General features: G+C 36.1%; 1 protein-coding gene across 4 annotated transcripts in view; it reads left to right on the forward strand.

Moving 5' to 3' along the window:
- Positions 1-13251, forward strand: part of LOC145992123 (carboxypeptidase D-like) — a 117154-nt gene extending 103903 nt beyond the window's left edge. For 2 of the 4 annotated variants that reach the window (XM_083128374.1, XM_083128372.1), the window contains exon 10: positions 11826-13251. In XM_083128374.1, coding sequence (XP_082984500.1) covers positions 11826-11972 — 147 coding nt within the window. In that variant the 3' untranslated portion in view covers positions 11973-13251. Of the gene's footprint in view, positions 1-8291; positions 8389-11825 lie in introns of all 4 variants that reach the window. The other 2 variants (XM_083128375.1, XM_083128373.1) reach the window with 2 other exon arrangements.
- Positions 13252-15703: the final 2452 nt, after the last annotated feature.

The following is a 15703-nucleotide window of genomic DNA, read 5'->3' on the forward strand; positions in this document are numbered from 1 at the left end:
CATTATCAATTTATTCTGTACTGGAAGCTCCAGAAATCAGGGCGATTTTTTTGCTGAATACTAATTTTAGAGGGGTGGATTTGCAGGGACATAATTTGAAGTTTCGAGACTAATGCCATGCCTGATGAGTTCTGGGAATAGTGGTTGTATGAGATGAGTGAAAAGTGGCATTTTAGTCGCATACAATCTTAGATCCCAGCACTAACAGTTCAGAATTTTATTACAGGACACAGTACCCAAGTACTGACCATGCAACCACATGAAAAATCATAAACCATAACTTTACTCTAAAATTTTACTTTTGGTGGAAGATTGAGCCGTGCCTGGCAACACTTGTGTTATGCCAGTAAGCAATGTGTCTTCTACATATATTCTGTGATGCCAGTACAGTTCGATGAAGTCTAATCAGGGTGGACAGTCCAACTCGGGATCCTTTCAGAACTGATATTTCAGAGCAAAATTATGATTTTCCCATGTGGTTGTATGGTCAGTACTTGGGTGCATGCCAAAATATGGCCTAGGACTAAAACTTAGTAAAAATATACACTTATATGATCAATGAAACCAGCAGCACGGTGTCCACAAAATGAACATAAAATTAATTTAGGCATGGAAAACAGGCCAGGATAAATACATGGCATCATAAAAAATCTTCCAAACGCTGCTTAATAGTTAATTTGGTATTGCCATTAATTTCATTCCAAGAGTGCCTCTTCTTGTTAATATTAAAAAAACCATGCAGTCTTATTTCTGGTCACAAGCTAATACCAAAAAAATGTATACAGAACATACTATTTAGGGAAGTAGCAACTATTTATGTGATATATAAGTACATATATATATATTTTATACTCTATTGATGTCAAGGGAGCGAAACCAATACTTTGTGATAAGTAGGTAATGAACAGAGTGTGATTTCCACGAGTGCAAGTATATAAACTTTTACTTCATTAAAAGTTATTAGTACAGCTGAAAAATGATCTTCTTTTTAATAAATATTATTCAGCATAATTGTAATCATTATTCCACCCCATATTTTTGTATATATTTAATTGTAATGGAACAATAATGAATAGAGAATGGATGTTTTTAAAGGGAAGGCCTTTTTCATTTTTCAACATGGATAATGAAATAAGTAACAACAGTGTTGATAATTATGTTCCACCAACAAGAGTACATGGTTTTCACCTCCCTTTCCCTCCCCCTTTTTCAGCCAACATTTCTTTCTTTAAAACATTTTCCTTTCTGGTTCCTTTATTGACCAGTTTTTCAGCCTACATTCCCTTTCCCCCCTTTTTTTTTAAAAAAAAAACATCTTTTTTGGTCTCTTCATTGACAGAATATCAAATATTTTGTAAGACTGTTTTTTTCCCTGAACAAAACCTTCAACAATTGTCTATTTAGAAAGAACAAGCACCTTCTACCTTATCTTCCCTCCACGAGTGTTGGGAGCATGTTGCAGCGATTGTTGAAACAATGCAATCTGGGCTTGCGCAGCAACAAACTCATTGTAAGCAGCACACCTTTCATTTAAAATAGTACTTTTAGTGGAGTCCAAAAAAAGTATAATCCTCCTTTCACCTTTTTTTGGCAATAGTTTTCCATTTTTTGGTCCTTTTTAGAGGAAAATTTTTCCCTTTAAAATCCGGTCTCTAATAATGAAGCTTTGTGCCAACTAGCATGCTGGGACTCCTTGGCTGGTAATCTGAATGTTCAGGGTTAAATTCTCATAAAAGTTCTTTAAATATCTTTGCACCAGTGCCAAAACTATGAATGTGCTAAATCTTACTTTTGAGATAAAAGCATTTTAATATTCAATATAGCAGAAGAAACAGGTTTTACACTTGAATAAATGTTATCATCGGTACATCATGGCTGTTTGTTAGGTTGTATAAGTTAGCATAGGAATCTATGGGTACCCTTGACCCTCTGTACCCCCTGGAGAAAGTGAAATATTTTGCATGGTTTATGAAGATTTTGTTGTTCATGAGCGGTTTCAGTTGATTTTTGATCGCAGAAATGTGTTATTGTGAAATAAAGTATGTCTGTTACCTTAGCATGTACCAGAACAGCCTGAAAGGCTTCACGCAAGTGAATATAGCACCCAAAACGAATTTCCACTAAAGTACAATTTTATGTAGTTAGATTAGGATTGTTAGGTTTGGTACTAATACTTATTTTCAACATGTGCTTTCGCTATTTTAGTGTGCATACAAACAGTTTTTACTAACAAAGAGCAGCGAAAGTACTCCAAAGTTGCAGGTTTTTACTTACATGGGCCACGTTTTGGTGCCAAATATCTCAGTTATTTGTGCATTCCTAATGCTGGAACCACTTTTACATTCCACAAAATATTGAAATCTGTGGACTAAAAAAATTCTACGTAATTCTCGAGGGGGTACAGTGGATCAACGGCCCCTCTATCAACAAAATGTAGTCATACATTTCACTAGGTGAAAAAGTAAAAACTTGCACATTCATGGCATGCAACAGTGTCGAACTTTCACAGGTCATCTAAGGAACAATTTGCCTCATTCTGACTGTGAGCCTTCGAAGCAAAAATGTTTATCCTGTATATATATGAAGCCATGGACACAGATTTAAGGTTGCCACTGTCACTTTTTTTTCTGTCCAAAGGTATTCACAAAATAGATGGCTGTCCTTACATTGTCTTGTTACACATTGTCTCCTTGCAGTACTAAAAATTTTTAACAGAAAATAACCAGCGGCAGCTATTAATCTGTGCTGCACGGTTGCATATATACACAGACAAATAGACCATTTTTTTTAGAACTCTTCGCATCAAAACGAGGCCTAAGCTAGCGAAACATTACCAAGAAAAATTGTTTCAATGTCCTCTACACACTGTGAAAGCTTGATGTTGTGTGACGACACCTGCTATAAGCATAGTTTATTTGCTTTTATGTACAAATTATTTACGCATACGTTAACCAAGAAATTAAAAAACCTGTCAATTGAAGTTGGAGCCCTACCCTCCTCTGTGCTTGTTATGTCTATATTACAGGCTCCATCAACATTTGAAACTCAAGTGTTATAGATCTTGGATGGGATCCAAATTTGCAAATGGGGATTTTGAGACAAGTCTGCAAGGAAATATTCAATTGTTTTACTAGTTCAAGATAATGTATTATTAACAGTTGACACATTTAAAGTTTGTATTATATGTTTACACAGAAAAATATTAAAATTGCTCTTACAAGTTCTAGGATCCTTGGAAATTCTATTCATTATATACATTACTTGTTCAGTATCAACATATATTATGACTACGCATCCCAAATCTTTCTGGACGCCATCACCACATGCATGCGGTCATATCTCCATAACATTGGCTGGTCTCAGAAAAGTTTATCAAAGAAAATCTCACTAGCAGGGTTGGCATGTTTAAAACAAAAGTGTTTTCAACAACTTGTTTTTAACATTTAAAACACATGACTTTGTTTTTTCACAAATATTTAAAACACATTTTGATACTTGATGTTTGATAGTTTGTGGTTATTTGCATGTTTTGTAACTATGCCTTTTCATTCAATGCGTGTCATTCTGCTTACTGTGTTTTATATAAATGTGTTCAGTGGCTGAAAATGAATAACGAATTAACAACGAAACATATTGTAATGAACACCTGTGGGTCACGTTTAAAACACCTGGCTATGTTTTTTACAGGTGTTTAAAATATTTTTTCAAATAGAATACTACACGGATGAAACAGTTTTGTTCCTTGCTTAACACACTGTAAAATTTGCACATTGTTGTTAATGACAATATTTAGTTGCATTCACTATAAAATGACGTACTAAAAAAATTAAAAAAACAGTAGCTACTACGTGGACTAAGTGAGGCCTGGCAACTGTGGATTAGTTGAAGGTTCTCCGAACAGCCTACATGTGAGATTTACAAGTTAAGACTAACATAAATGTGTATTTTAAGAATTTAGTCAATCGTTTACTTTAAAATAAGAACACAGTCCATCCTTGGATGATTAACAGATTCCTTATTAATCATTATTCTATACTCTAAGTCTTCTTGGCATTATGTTTTAAACATTTTATTTGTTTAAAACATGTTTTTTCGGTTCTTGTTTAAAATTCTGTATAAAACATTTGGAACATGTTTGTTTTGTTTCTTTTTTTAAAAAACACAAATTTTGTCAACCCTGTTCACTAGCATGATGCTCAGATTAATGTACGATTACCAAAATTTCACCGAGGAGATAAGATTGTAGTCACTATCAATAGACTTTCCATGATACAGTTAAGACACACAAGTAATATGGATATTTGATTCACTTTATAAATGTGTTTGTGCAACACCCTGTACTTTTAAAAGATAGTACAGTAAAAGCTTGTTAATCCTGACCCCTATAAGTCGGACTTCACTTAATCCGGCCAGGCAAAAGAAAAAAGCAGAATGCAAGGTTTTAAATGTGGCTAGAAGCACTGCATTGCCCTATTGCTTTACATTTTTCTGTACTGTATTTAGGCCTATGCCCTTTAAATACACCATAATAAACATGTTTTGTTGCTATAAACGGAGTTTTAATGCACTTTCTACTGTTCTTTTAGGTTATTTCGTTAAACCGGTCAACTTATTCCCCCATTAGTCCAGATTAACGAGGTTTTACTGTATTATGGGCAAAGGCCACCAACGGTAAGAAATTAAAGGTCGAACAGACCATCAAATTTGAAATGCTACACCCAAATGACATCTTAATCCAAATCAAACTTCGTTACGAAAAATTATAGCCTTTTCATCAATTAACCACAATATCATGAATCATCAGTTCAGAGGGCCTACGAGGTTGTGAGATAATTTTTGTCAGATGATCACAGTACTGAATCTGTTAATATTGGCCAACAAAACTGAAAATGATTCCCTGTAATGGTGCAAGTAATAACATGCCTGATATTGCCTACCTAATCTGCCAAGACAAGACATGCTAGATAAATTTTCCAAATGCCAGTACTAGGGAGAATTATGGCACACACAATTTTTGCTTTAATTTTATGAACATTTGTTGCAAAGTGGCAAAACCATCTGGTACATGGCTAGTCAAGATTGCAATTTTAAAAAAAGGAGCAAGGAGGGGGGGGATGTGCAGCTTCCAGACAGTAGATAATAAAGAATACATATATTTTGAGGGATAGTTAGTACACAGAGTATTAACTGCAAGTCATAGGTGCCAACTCCTAGGGCCAATGTTAACGATGTGGGGGCAGAGCCCCTCCCCCCCCCCCAAATAATTTTGCTCAAGAGGATCTAATGTATTATTTTGCTTCTCTTGTAAACTTTACTCTGAATTGTGCCACATGAACTTAACTTTAAACACACATTTGAAATGTTCTACACCATCAACTTTGGGGGGGGGGGGACTCAGGCCACTAAACCATCAACTTTGGGAGGGCTATGACCAGAAACAGCAAAACACATGACTTATTACTATATACTAAGTATGTAAGTAAGTATGTATTATGACTAAAGAGTTTCAAAAGACTATGTGCATGAACTAGGGTAGTGGATGAGACGTTCGGCCTACAAATGGCTCTCACATGGCATTCAGAACGAAATCATTGATATATTAGGGAGATGTGTTTTGCGCTCCGTGGTAGCAGATATTAAAAGTCGGGAATATTTTGCTATTATGGTTGACGAACCTTGTGTCCATCCGTGGACAATTAATATTCTGCATTAGAACTGTGAATAAAAATTTTGATATTGAGAAATTCATGGGCTTTTATGAAATTCTGAACACTGAGGCCAAAACTTGCTTGTGAGTCATTCATTAATTTATTTCAGTGATCAGAGCCTCTCCCCCAATAATTTTGACAAGCCCCTGCTGCCAGTGAACATTCAATAATTGCATGCATGCATAGCCTGAAAGCTACAGGAGCATTTGCATTGATAATGTGACTAACCATATTGTGATGAATAAAATACAGATATACATTTTTATTTTTGAGTATTTATTCTCTGGAGACCTGGGTATAATATGATTCTCCAAACTTCTGGCTACATAATGAGATGTCAAGATTTTGTATCAAAAAGTACCATCCCAAAGAATTGTAGCAAAAAAAATAAAGATATTGTCATCTTTAACACAAAGACAATATTGAAAAAATTTAAAATGGACACAAATGGGTGAGTAAATTTCATTCATCTGTACACCTCTGTCTTTGAATTGTATTTTGTTGTAAACGAGACACTCCCTCTGTCCCATAATTATAGTCCGGTATGCCAAAATGGTGACTTTTTATTTATGTTCTTTTGGATACTTGATTGGCCAATTTGTACTGATCCTTGAGTAATAACATTGTATGACTCATTCCAGTGTTTAATTTTCTACTTCTGTATACACCAATGTCACAGTTTGCCTATCAGCAATTATTATGGGACAACAAACAAAAGTGTACCGGACAATAATTATGGGACAGAGGGAGTATTATTTAATGGTTTTGCTTGGAAAATGAACATGTGGTAATAAAAACCATGCAACATGCAAAGTAATATTTCTGTTTGCTTGTGTGTGCATTTTAGTATCAAAGTGCCAAGAAAATTAGAGAATTACTTTGAATGGAAGCAAAATAGATTAGCATGTACTTGATATTTGAGATCATTGATTGATGTCATATATTGTGGATGGATTAAATTGAATGCAATCTTTTCATTATTGCTTTATGTTGCAATTCCACCAGGAATACCATAAACATGTCGCTAACAACTACACCACAGTTGTTTACATGCGAAACAACTGAGAATCCAACAGATGGCACTGCTGGAACTAAGACAAACTAATTTGTTCCACTTGCTTTACAAAATTGGGTGTTAACTAGGTGAGAAGTAGAATTTGCATTATAGCATGGGCTTATATGTTGGTCACTAACAAGTTTTTACCCCCTGCATGTGCTAGTGTAATGTATGGGATGTGTGTCATTTTGTGTAGAAGTAGCTACCTGCCTTTTCTGTTGTTTTCAAGCACTTGGGTTTTCTATGAAGCTAGATGATGGTTGGATGAGAAGTGTATCAATACTAGGAACAAAATATTTTGGAATATTCTATTTTTTAACAAAAATGTTATTTCCCTCGGATAGGGATGGGCCGATATGAAATTTTGGCCGATACCGATAAAGTAACGATATAAAATTTACCGATACCGATAACCGATATTCTACCGATCCGATATAAAATTAGAAATGGTCCTTGAAGAACCTGAAAGGTTCATTGACCTCCTTAATAAATGTGTGTTTCAAGGTGACTGCAGTGCAAAAGAAATTGCATATTTAGACATTTACTTTTTTAGAAATTAGGGCATGGAGATTATCCATAAAAATTACAACAAAATGGCAGAATTTTCCACTAAATTATCAGATATTTATCGATATATCAGATCGGTAAAATAATCGGTAATTATACCGATAAACCGATATGCCCATATCGGCTGATACCGATAGAGTGCCGATTAATCGGTCCCATCCCTACCCTCGGATAAAGATTGTAACCAGCAGGGGGATACTGCACATGAATATGTATCCTACCTTATTCACAATTTACTTCATGTTCTTTTGATTATGAAGCACTTGGTAGTACTTAGTATGCAGTGTGAATTGGTTAATCACTCAATAATCATTACTATTATTACTATCTAGAGAATACAGGGCCATGTATATCTTGTTAAGAGTGCAAGGTGGAGGGGCAGGAGATAATTGCCCCCCCCCCCCCCTTTTAAGTCTTAAGATTGCAGAAGTGAATAGTCAAATAAGGTCATTGTTTAAATTTTGTATCTTGCTAACTACTCTTTGAATTGCATACACACACACAAATAATTAATATTTGCTGTGGTTTTATATGGGATGAATGGTGGTACCACGTCATGAGGGTTTCAATCTGGGGGTGTAAGAATGGTTTGTGGGAGGGAAGGTTGTAATGGTAAAGTATAGCATCAAAATTTCCAAAAATAAAGTACATGAAAATTTAAGCAGTGTTAGAAGGCATGTGAATTAATCACTGGTTCTTATAGTTCCAAGTATACGATTGCTCATTTACATGTACAGAAATTTGTGATAAATGATTTACAACAAATGTGTACACCATGCTAAATTTTACACTGCAGGAGCAACATATAATTTCACTGATATTAAAAATCTACAATGTATTCAGAAAAAAACCTAGCTCATTGCCTTACTTCTCATCCTACTACATTACATTATGTAAAAATTTACTTGTACATACGTAGTTCTTCTGTATCAATGTAATATTACTGCCTGTTATTTCAGCGATTGGAGACTGAAAGTCAATCTGCACCCTCTTCAGAGGTAGAAGGGTCATTTGTGTTTCCCAGAGCCTAGAAAATTTCAAAAACTGTGACTAGCTGTAAGTATATTTGTAGAAGGATTGTGCTAAATGCCTAGATTCCCCAATACTGGTGAACGACATCATAAATTATTTAATTATAATACGCAACAGTGTAAGTTTGCATTTAACCAACATCATGAGAATGTTTGGTATCTGTTTGGTAATAAATAAAGAAGTTAATTGAAGAAAACCTTTTTACTCTGAAAGTATGTACCTTCAGCTATTTTTCTACACAGGCACCCATGGTACTGAGACACTTATCGTACCAGGAGACAAGTTTTTGTGTACCCTCGTCAGTCCATTGAGCAATGCAGTTAGTGTTTCTGCAGTTCTTTGTTGTCATTCCAAAAATTCCTTTAATTTTGTAAAAGGATGATAATCAATCACTACGGGCAAGATCGGTGATGTAGGCCGAATGACATCTCTCTCTTCACACTTGGCACGATTCTTGATTTTCTGGTTCATTTTCACTGCCTACACTAGCATATGCACAAACACTAGCACGATGCAACTTGCACAAAAACTCATGCAGAACTTACTCATACCGCGTGAATGAGTATACTGCTGCCAATGGACTGGCGACAGAACGTTTATGAGTGCATATGTAGAAAAATAGCTCAAGATATATACTTTCAGAGTTACAGGTTTTCTTGAACTAACTCTTTCATTCTTTCTTTTATTACCAGACAGATATTATTTTCTGAACATGCCTCATATTATCAGAAAAGTCTCCAGGCACATTTTCCAGTTGTAAGTGCATCAACGTCTCCAACAAAAACTTAAAATAAAGGCTCCTTGCTCAAGAAAAAAAAATATGCAATAAATGCAACAATACATCAATATAATATGCCCACCAATAATAAAAAATTAACAATGAGTACTTGTACAAATATGATAATCTGATATAATAGTTCAATATGTCAAGATCTTTGTACACACAGGAATTTACTATTAAACTTAAGGCACTGGGAGTAATTACTAGAAAAAGAATATCACTACACTAATTCTTGCACAAATGAATTCGAAGAAACTGAAAGATGGCATAAAATGCCTAGAAGTTGACTTAACAACAATAAATATAATCTTATGTCTGTACTTGATAATAAAAATTGGCAAAGGTTGGAGTTATTTTATTACACTACATGCAAGGAGAATATTATTTGGATCTTTTATAAACGTGTTTATTCTCCTTCCTATCATTCCAGGCATTTAGTGCAAGACTTGAATGTAAATATCTTATTTTCTTTCAATACATAATATGTATTATACTTGTTTCTGTTTTTACCTTTGGTGACTGTCAAATTCTTCTTATTTAAGAAATTATCTTTTTCTTCACTAATTTCATACTCTCTCCACTAATGTGTTTTTAATATGTATAAAGATCTTTGATCACTATCTTGAAACACCTTTTCTGTATTTCTAGAAGAAAACTTTTCTAAACTGTTTGTAATGAGCTTTACTTTCAGGTGGAAAAAAGGCAAATTACATGTATGTGAATAGGGGTTGAAAATGTACGATGTATATGTATAAATGTATGACATATGTGACTTGTACACTACACCCCTCCAACAATTCAAAAGTAATTCATGTGTAAATGTAAATATATGTATGAATGTCTCACTAATTCAGTACTTGTTTCCTCTGGAAGGTTATAAGATGAAGTCATGCAATTATGGTAAAGATAACAGCTGCTCAGCAACTATAAATTTTGCAATCCTTAAATTAATGATGTGGGAGCATAGTTTTATTTAACTTCACATCATTTATCCTTGGCACATAATAATTGATGTGTTCAAATTAAGTTCAATCTACAGTAGTTCAAGGCAGTGTCTATGCAGGTTTAGAACTGTGTTTTATTCCTAACTTGTCTGTTCAATAAATGCCATGCTAATTGCGAGTCCAAGATGCAATTTATAAACACAATTATTTTTCCCTTCAATTGTACACTTACAGTACACGGTCACGCACTGTGGTAATGTGGTCTAAGGTATGTGGGCTAAGGAACACATGCTGGTTCGAGTACCAACTTTTCTCCTGAGATTTCAGTCAGTGAATGGGACTGGTGGTCACCCACCATCATGAGGAAATTGGGGAGCTATGAACGAGTAGCATAAACCAGTCATAATCGTACAGCAATGACTGGGGGTTAGTGGTACTGACCACACATATCTGGTCCCACCTCTGGTAGGACATTCAGTAGGTAGGCACTGGCCCTCACGATCTGTCGAGTTGTGGGTTCTTATTCTTTTTCACTTATCCTTTAGGACATCAGAATATACGAGGCGTAAATTAAGAAAGTACCGTTTTGATATGTACAAAAAACAAGTAAACTTTTTGTAACAATTTATTGTTACATGAAAGACCGCACTTTCATCTACTTTTCCACATAATTGCCACCAATATTAAGGCACTTATCATATCGAACAACAAGTTTTTGTATTCCGTCGTCATAGAAGTTTGCCGCCCGAGTTGACAACCACTGCAACACGGTAGTTTTGAGGCTATCGTCGTCATCGTGGCGCTGACCTCCGAGATGCTTCTTCGGTTGATGGATTGTTGTTTTGTTTCAGGTGTAACGTAGGCCACCCACGTTTCATCGCCTGTGACAATTTGGCTTAAGTACGCGTCACCTTCAGCTTCGTAACGCACAAGAAAAGTCAAGGTGCTACCTAAACGTTTGCTTTTGTGCACCTCAGTTAACATTTTTGGTACCGATTGTGAGCACAATTTTTGATAGTTTAAGCGTTCGGTAACAATTTCGTACATAACACTTCTTGAAACTTCAGGGAACTCCTCTGATAACGAAGAAATCATGAAGCGTCTGTTCTCTTTCACTTTTTCGTCGACTTTCTGCACCAAATCGACAGTGATCACTGAGGTTTGCCCACTCCGTTCCTCGTCATGAACATTCTTTCGGCCTTCTCTTACCCATTTGCGTACCATTCCATCACTCATAATGTTTTGTCCGTACACTTCACAAATCTGACGGTGAATTTCAACTGCTTTCACGCCTTTAGCACTAAGAAAACAAATAACAGTGCGTATTTCACAGTCGGCGGGAAATCAATCGGCGAAGGCATTTGAAATACGCAAAAGCAAATGTATACACGATCGATTGTTGCCGCAATGGCGTCTGTGACTTGCCAACAGATGTGCATGCACGGGACACCGACAGCAGCGCTGGAATTTCAAAACGGTACTTACTTTAAAAATATGCCTCGTAGATGCATTTCTACTCAGTTATTTTAATTGGTGGGATGTGTAAGTTATAAATCCTTTCCAGATAGTCTTAAAGTGTACACAAGTTCTACATGGCTTCCTATGCAAAACCCCTATTAATTACTACCATTGTATCCCCACTATTCGAACTAAGCTCAGTTTTATATTGTGGCTGCATGATTTGTTGGAAGTGAACATACAGAGATGTAGTTTTAACAATATAATAATACTTTCAGAGGCAAGATGGCTTTTACCGGCCACAGCAGACCCACGCAGGCTACTTCCACCATACGCCACAAAAGCCGAAACCCGGTGGCATTACTGGAATATTTTCAACCATCAGCAGTGGATTTAACAACATTGTTGGCAACATTTTTGGATAAGGTTTCATCTTTAGCGTTCTCCGGAAGTGGCTTCAGATTTATTTAAAATATGAAATCCTTTGAACTTAAGGTTGAACAAAGGTTATGTAAATATTATGCTGGGTGATGTTTAATTTACTGTCTAATTCACAGAGCATTACATCTTACAAGAAACGGAAGGATGTAAACACGCACTGCTAATAAGCAAGCCTAATTTCATAAAAATGCAAAATCCTTTAAACATGTAAAATGAATAACATTTTTAATGCTAGAACTTTGTTATACTTTATATGGAGCTGTTTCCTGTATGACTTATTGTGCCATGGCTTCTTAAATGATCTGTAGCCATATAATATTCAAATTTATAAATAAAGTTCCCTCCAAACTTGTTTTCTCAGTACCATGTAATGTTAAGAGCTAGTAAAATGAACAAACCCAGCATATATCATGATAAATTTGATATAAGGTCTTAGTACCTGAGATGTTTGAATGCTGATAATTTGTGTGTAATATTTTGTATTATCCTGATGTCTCAGGATTTTGACATTATGTTCAATTTTTATATTTCCCTACTGGTATGAGCACATATATATTTTATTTTTTACATTATATACAATGTAATTTCGTTTTCTACATGTAAGATTCTCATGTACAAATATATGTTTTTTATTCCTCCAACTTTTAGGAAATTGCTGTATATACACTTTGCTTTATGCCATAAAAGTTATATATTAAGGAATTGCAATGTGGGATCTGAAAATGTACAAAGATGTAACTTTAGGGAATCCTTGACCAGAAGTTAGAAGAGGTTGAAACTGGTATCTGTAGGTGGATTGTAAAAAAAGAAAGAAATGCAGCAGTATTTATAAAAACTGTATTATGTAAGTTGGCACACTGATCATGAAACAGTATGTTCAGCCAATTGTTGCATACACTGTGTAAAGCGAAGCATTTACATATTTGTGAAAATGTAATTCAGATTAAAAACACTGTAACCATGACATTATTTTTACCTTACGAACATGGTTAGAAAAACCAACTTCTATACATTTGCATACAAATTTTCAGGACAATAAATTCTATTGAATTCCATGGGGGGAAGTGAGAAATTTAATTAAAAAAACTTATTACTTAAATAATATTCCAAATCACATATATTTTAATTTATAATTTGGAATTACTTGACCAAAAAGCCAGAACAGTGAAGCTCCGAGAATTGTTTGCGACTGAGTGAGTGAAATGTGCAAATAAAATGACTGTGTATTGTTTGTTAAAAATAAATTATTTAAAAAAAAACTGTGCTTTTATTTTTACTTCTGTGGCAAGACTGTGAACTACCATGGGCCCATTCTGAAAGTTGCAAGAGTTTAACACGTTAAATGAGTTATCGTATTAGTGACCTCGTGCATTTCATGAGGTTCGTTATGCTGTTCCAAAAGTCACCTTCAGTGTGTTTTGTGCAAGAACGAGATTCACCAAACGCATGGACCAGGAGGCTAGTTTGTTCGGTGAGAATAATCTGCTGCTTGAAGACAACGTGCATGCATGATGGCTTCAAACTACTCTAGTTCGGAAAATGTATTATAATTTTTAAGAGAGAGTGCAAGATGAGTTTGCTTGAACTGTTCTTACAATGTGATTAAAATGAGTATCAGCAGTAGAGTTTATTTCAGACGCCATGCGGAAACTATCTCTAAACAAAACGTTAAGCCTGCACTTTTGTCTAGTGTGTCCCATAAGTCTGTAAAATAACTGGTTTCACCAGGTTCACAAGCCCAGTTATCTTTGTTCATTTTGATAAGGTAAAAGGTAAAAGGTAAAGTGCTCCCCTGTGCTTAGCACCATGCCATGAAGGCGTATAGGGGGTGTGGGGATAACGCCCCACACTTTCTTGATCCTGTCGTGAGTGGGGGTGATGTGATCAGCATCACACCCCTGACCGCCTTTACCCCCCAGGGTTTCCCCTAGGTACCCATGTTATTCGACGCTGGGTGGATGCCGGGGCCGCTTCCATCGTTAGAAAAGTTCCCGGATTTGAACCGGCCGGGGATCGAACCCGGGACCTTTAGCATGGTAGTCAGACGCGTTACCGACTGAGCCACCGCGGCCTTTTGGATAAGACTTTCGGAAAATAACCCAAATTCTCTTCTAAATTCTATGCAAAGACACCTTTTGTCAAATCCTTTCACAATGCAGAGGAAAATTCTCAACTCATTCAAATGTACTAATAAAGAATACTGTTCTGATCTGTGATAACACAGAAAACCATACTTTAATTGGACTTTTCCAGAGAAAAAGTTCCTCCAATACAGGTTTGCATTAACAGTACAGTAACAAGCAATATTATCCACAAATGGCTGAATGTTGCTAGGAATGAACTGAGTCAGGTGGTTCTACCTGCCTTTTACATTGCCATGGCACCATACCATGCTCAGCTTTCAAGGCTCCCAATTGTAGGGGTGGCGGGAAATAAACTCAATGCATTTCAACCATCATTTAATTGATGTCTGCACATTTTGCAACTTTTTATTTCCATTTTCCTTATTTTTACTAAAAAAAAACAATGTTTTTATGAAGAATAAGATATATCCGAGTTTTAAACTTGTATAGAAGGAAAGAGTAACTCACCAAGTTTCGATTCTACACATGCGCAAAATTTGTTTCCTAACTCTGCCACTTGGCGGAGCCATTCGTAAAGATGACGACTCGTAAGATATAATTAAGTTGTTACAGTTCAACGGACGTATTGGCGAAGATTTGGAAGTGACCCCCTCCCCCACCACCACCACCACCATCTGTCAACAACATTCGTAGGTGGTATAACCAGTTTAAGATGACAGGATGCCTGTGTAAGAGGAAAAGTTGCTGACGCTCACGTGTATCGGACGAGAAGGTGGAAAGCATCAGAACGGCTTTCACTCGCAGTCTTAGAAAATCTGTGCGTGACAGTGTGGAAAATGTTAAGTAAAAGACTCCAAATGAGACCGTACCGTCTGTTACAGGCCCTAAAGCCTGCACATCAATGGGCTTGTAGGAACTTCTGCACACAAATTCTTAATCAAGATGATGACGATTTTCTTAGTCGTGTGATTTTCAGTGATGAATCAACATTTCATCTAAGTGGAAAAGTGAACTCACATAATGTTCGTATCTGGGGAGTCGCAGAATCCACGGGAAACACTGCAGCACGTACGGGATTCACTCAAAGTTAATGTCTTAATGTGCAGTATCTAAACAACAAGTTTATGGGCCGTTCTTTTTTTATGGAAGAAACTGTTAATGAAATTTCATATCTAGACATGCTAGAAAATTGGTTCTTTCAGCAACTGACGGATAAACAACACATCATTTGACAACAAGATGGCACTCCCCCTCACTTTCATAACGCAGTGCGGGAAAGGTTAAATGAAGTTTTCCCCCATCGTTGGATCGGTTGTCATGGTGCAGATGACTTGCATCTTCTCCAGTGGCCTCCAAGGTCCCCTGACCTCACCCCCTGTGACTTTTTTCTGTGGGGCTATGTAAAAGATTGAGACGAGTTGAGACACAGGATTGTTGGAGCGGTAGAGTCGATTACACCAGACTTGCTGAGTTTAGGGTGGCAAAAAATCTACTACCAGCTGGATGTGTGCTGTATCACAAATGGTGCCCACATTGAACACTTGTAATGTAGGTTATGAAAACGTGGTGACTTACTCTTTCATTTCATATATGGTTCATATTTGTAATGTGTATAGTATAGAAAATATACA

The sequence above is a fragment of the Lepisma saccharinum genome, chromosome 9, assembly GCF_977018435.1.
Source record: "Lepisma saccharinum chromosome 9, izLepSacc3.1, whole genome shotgun sequence".
NCBI lineage: Eukaryota > Metazoa > Arthropoda > Insecta > Zygentoma > Lepismatidae > Lepisma > Lepisma saccharinum.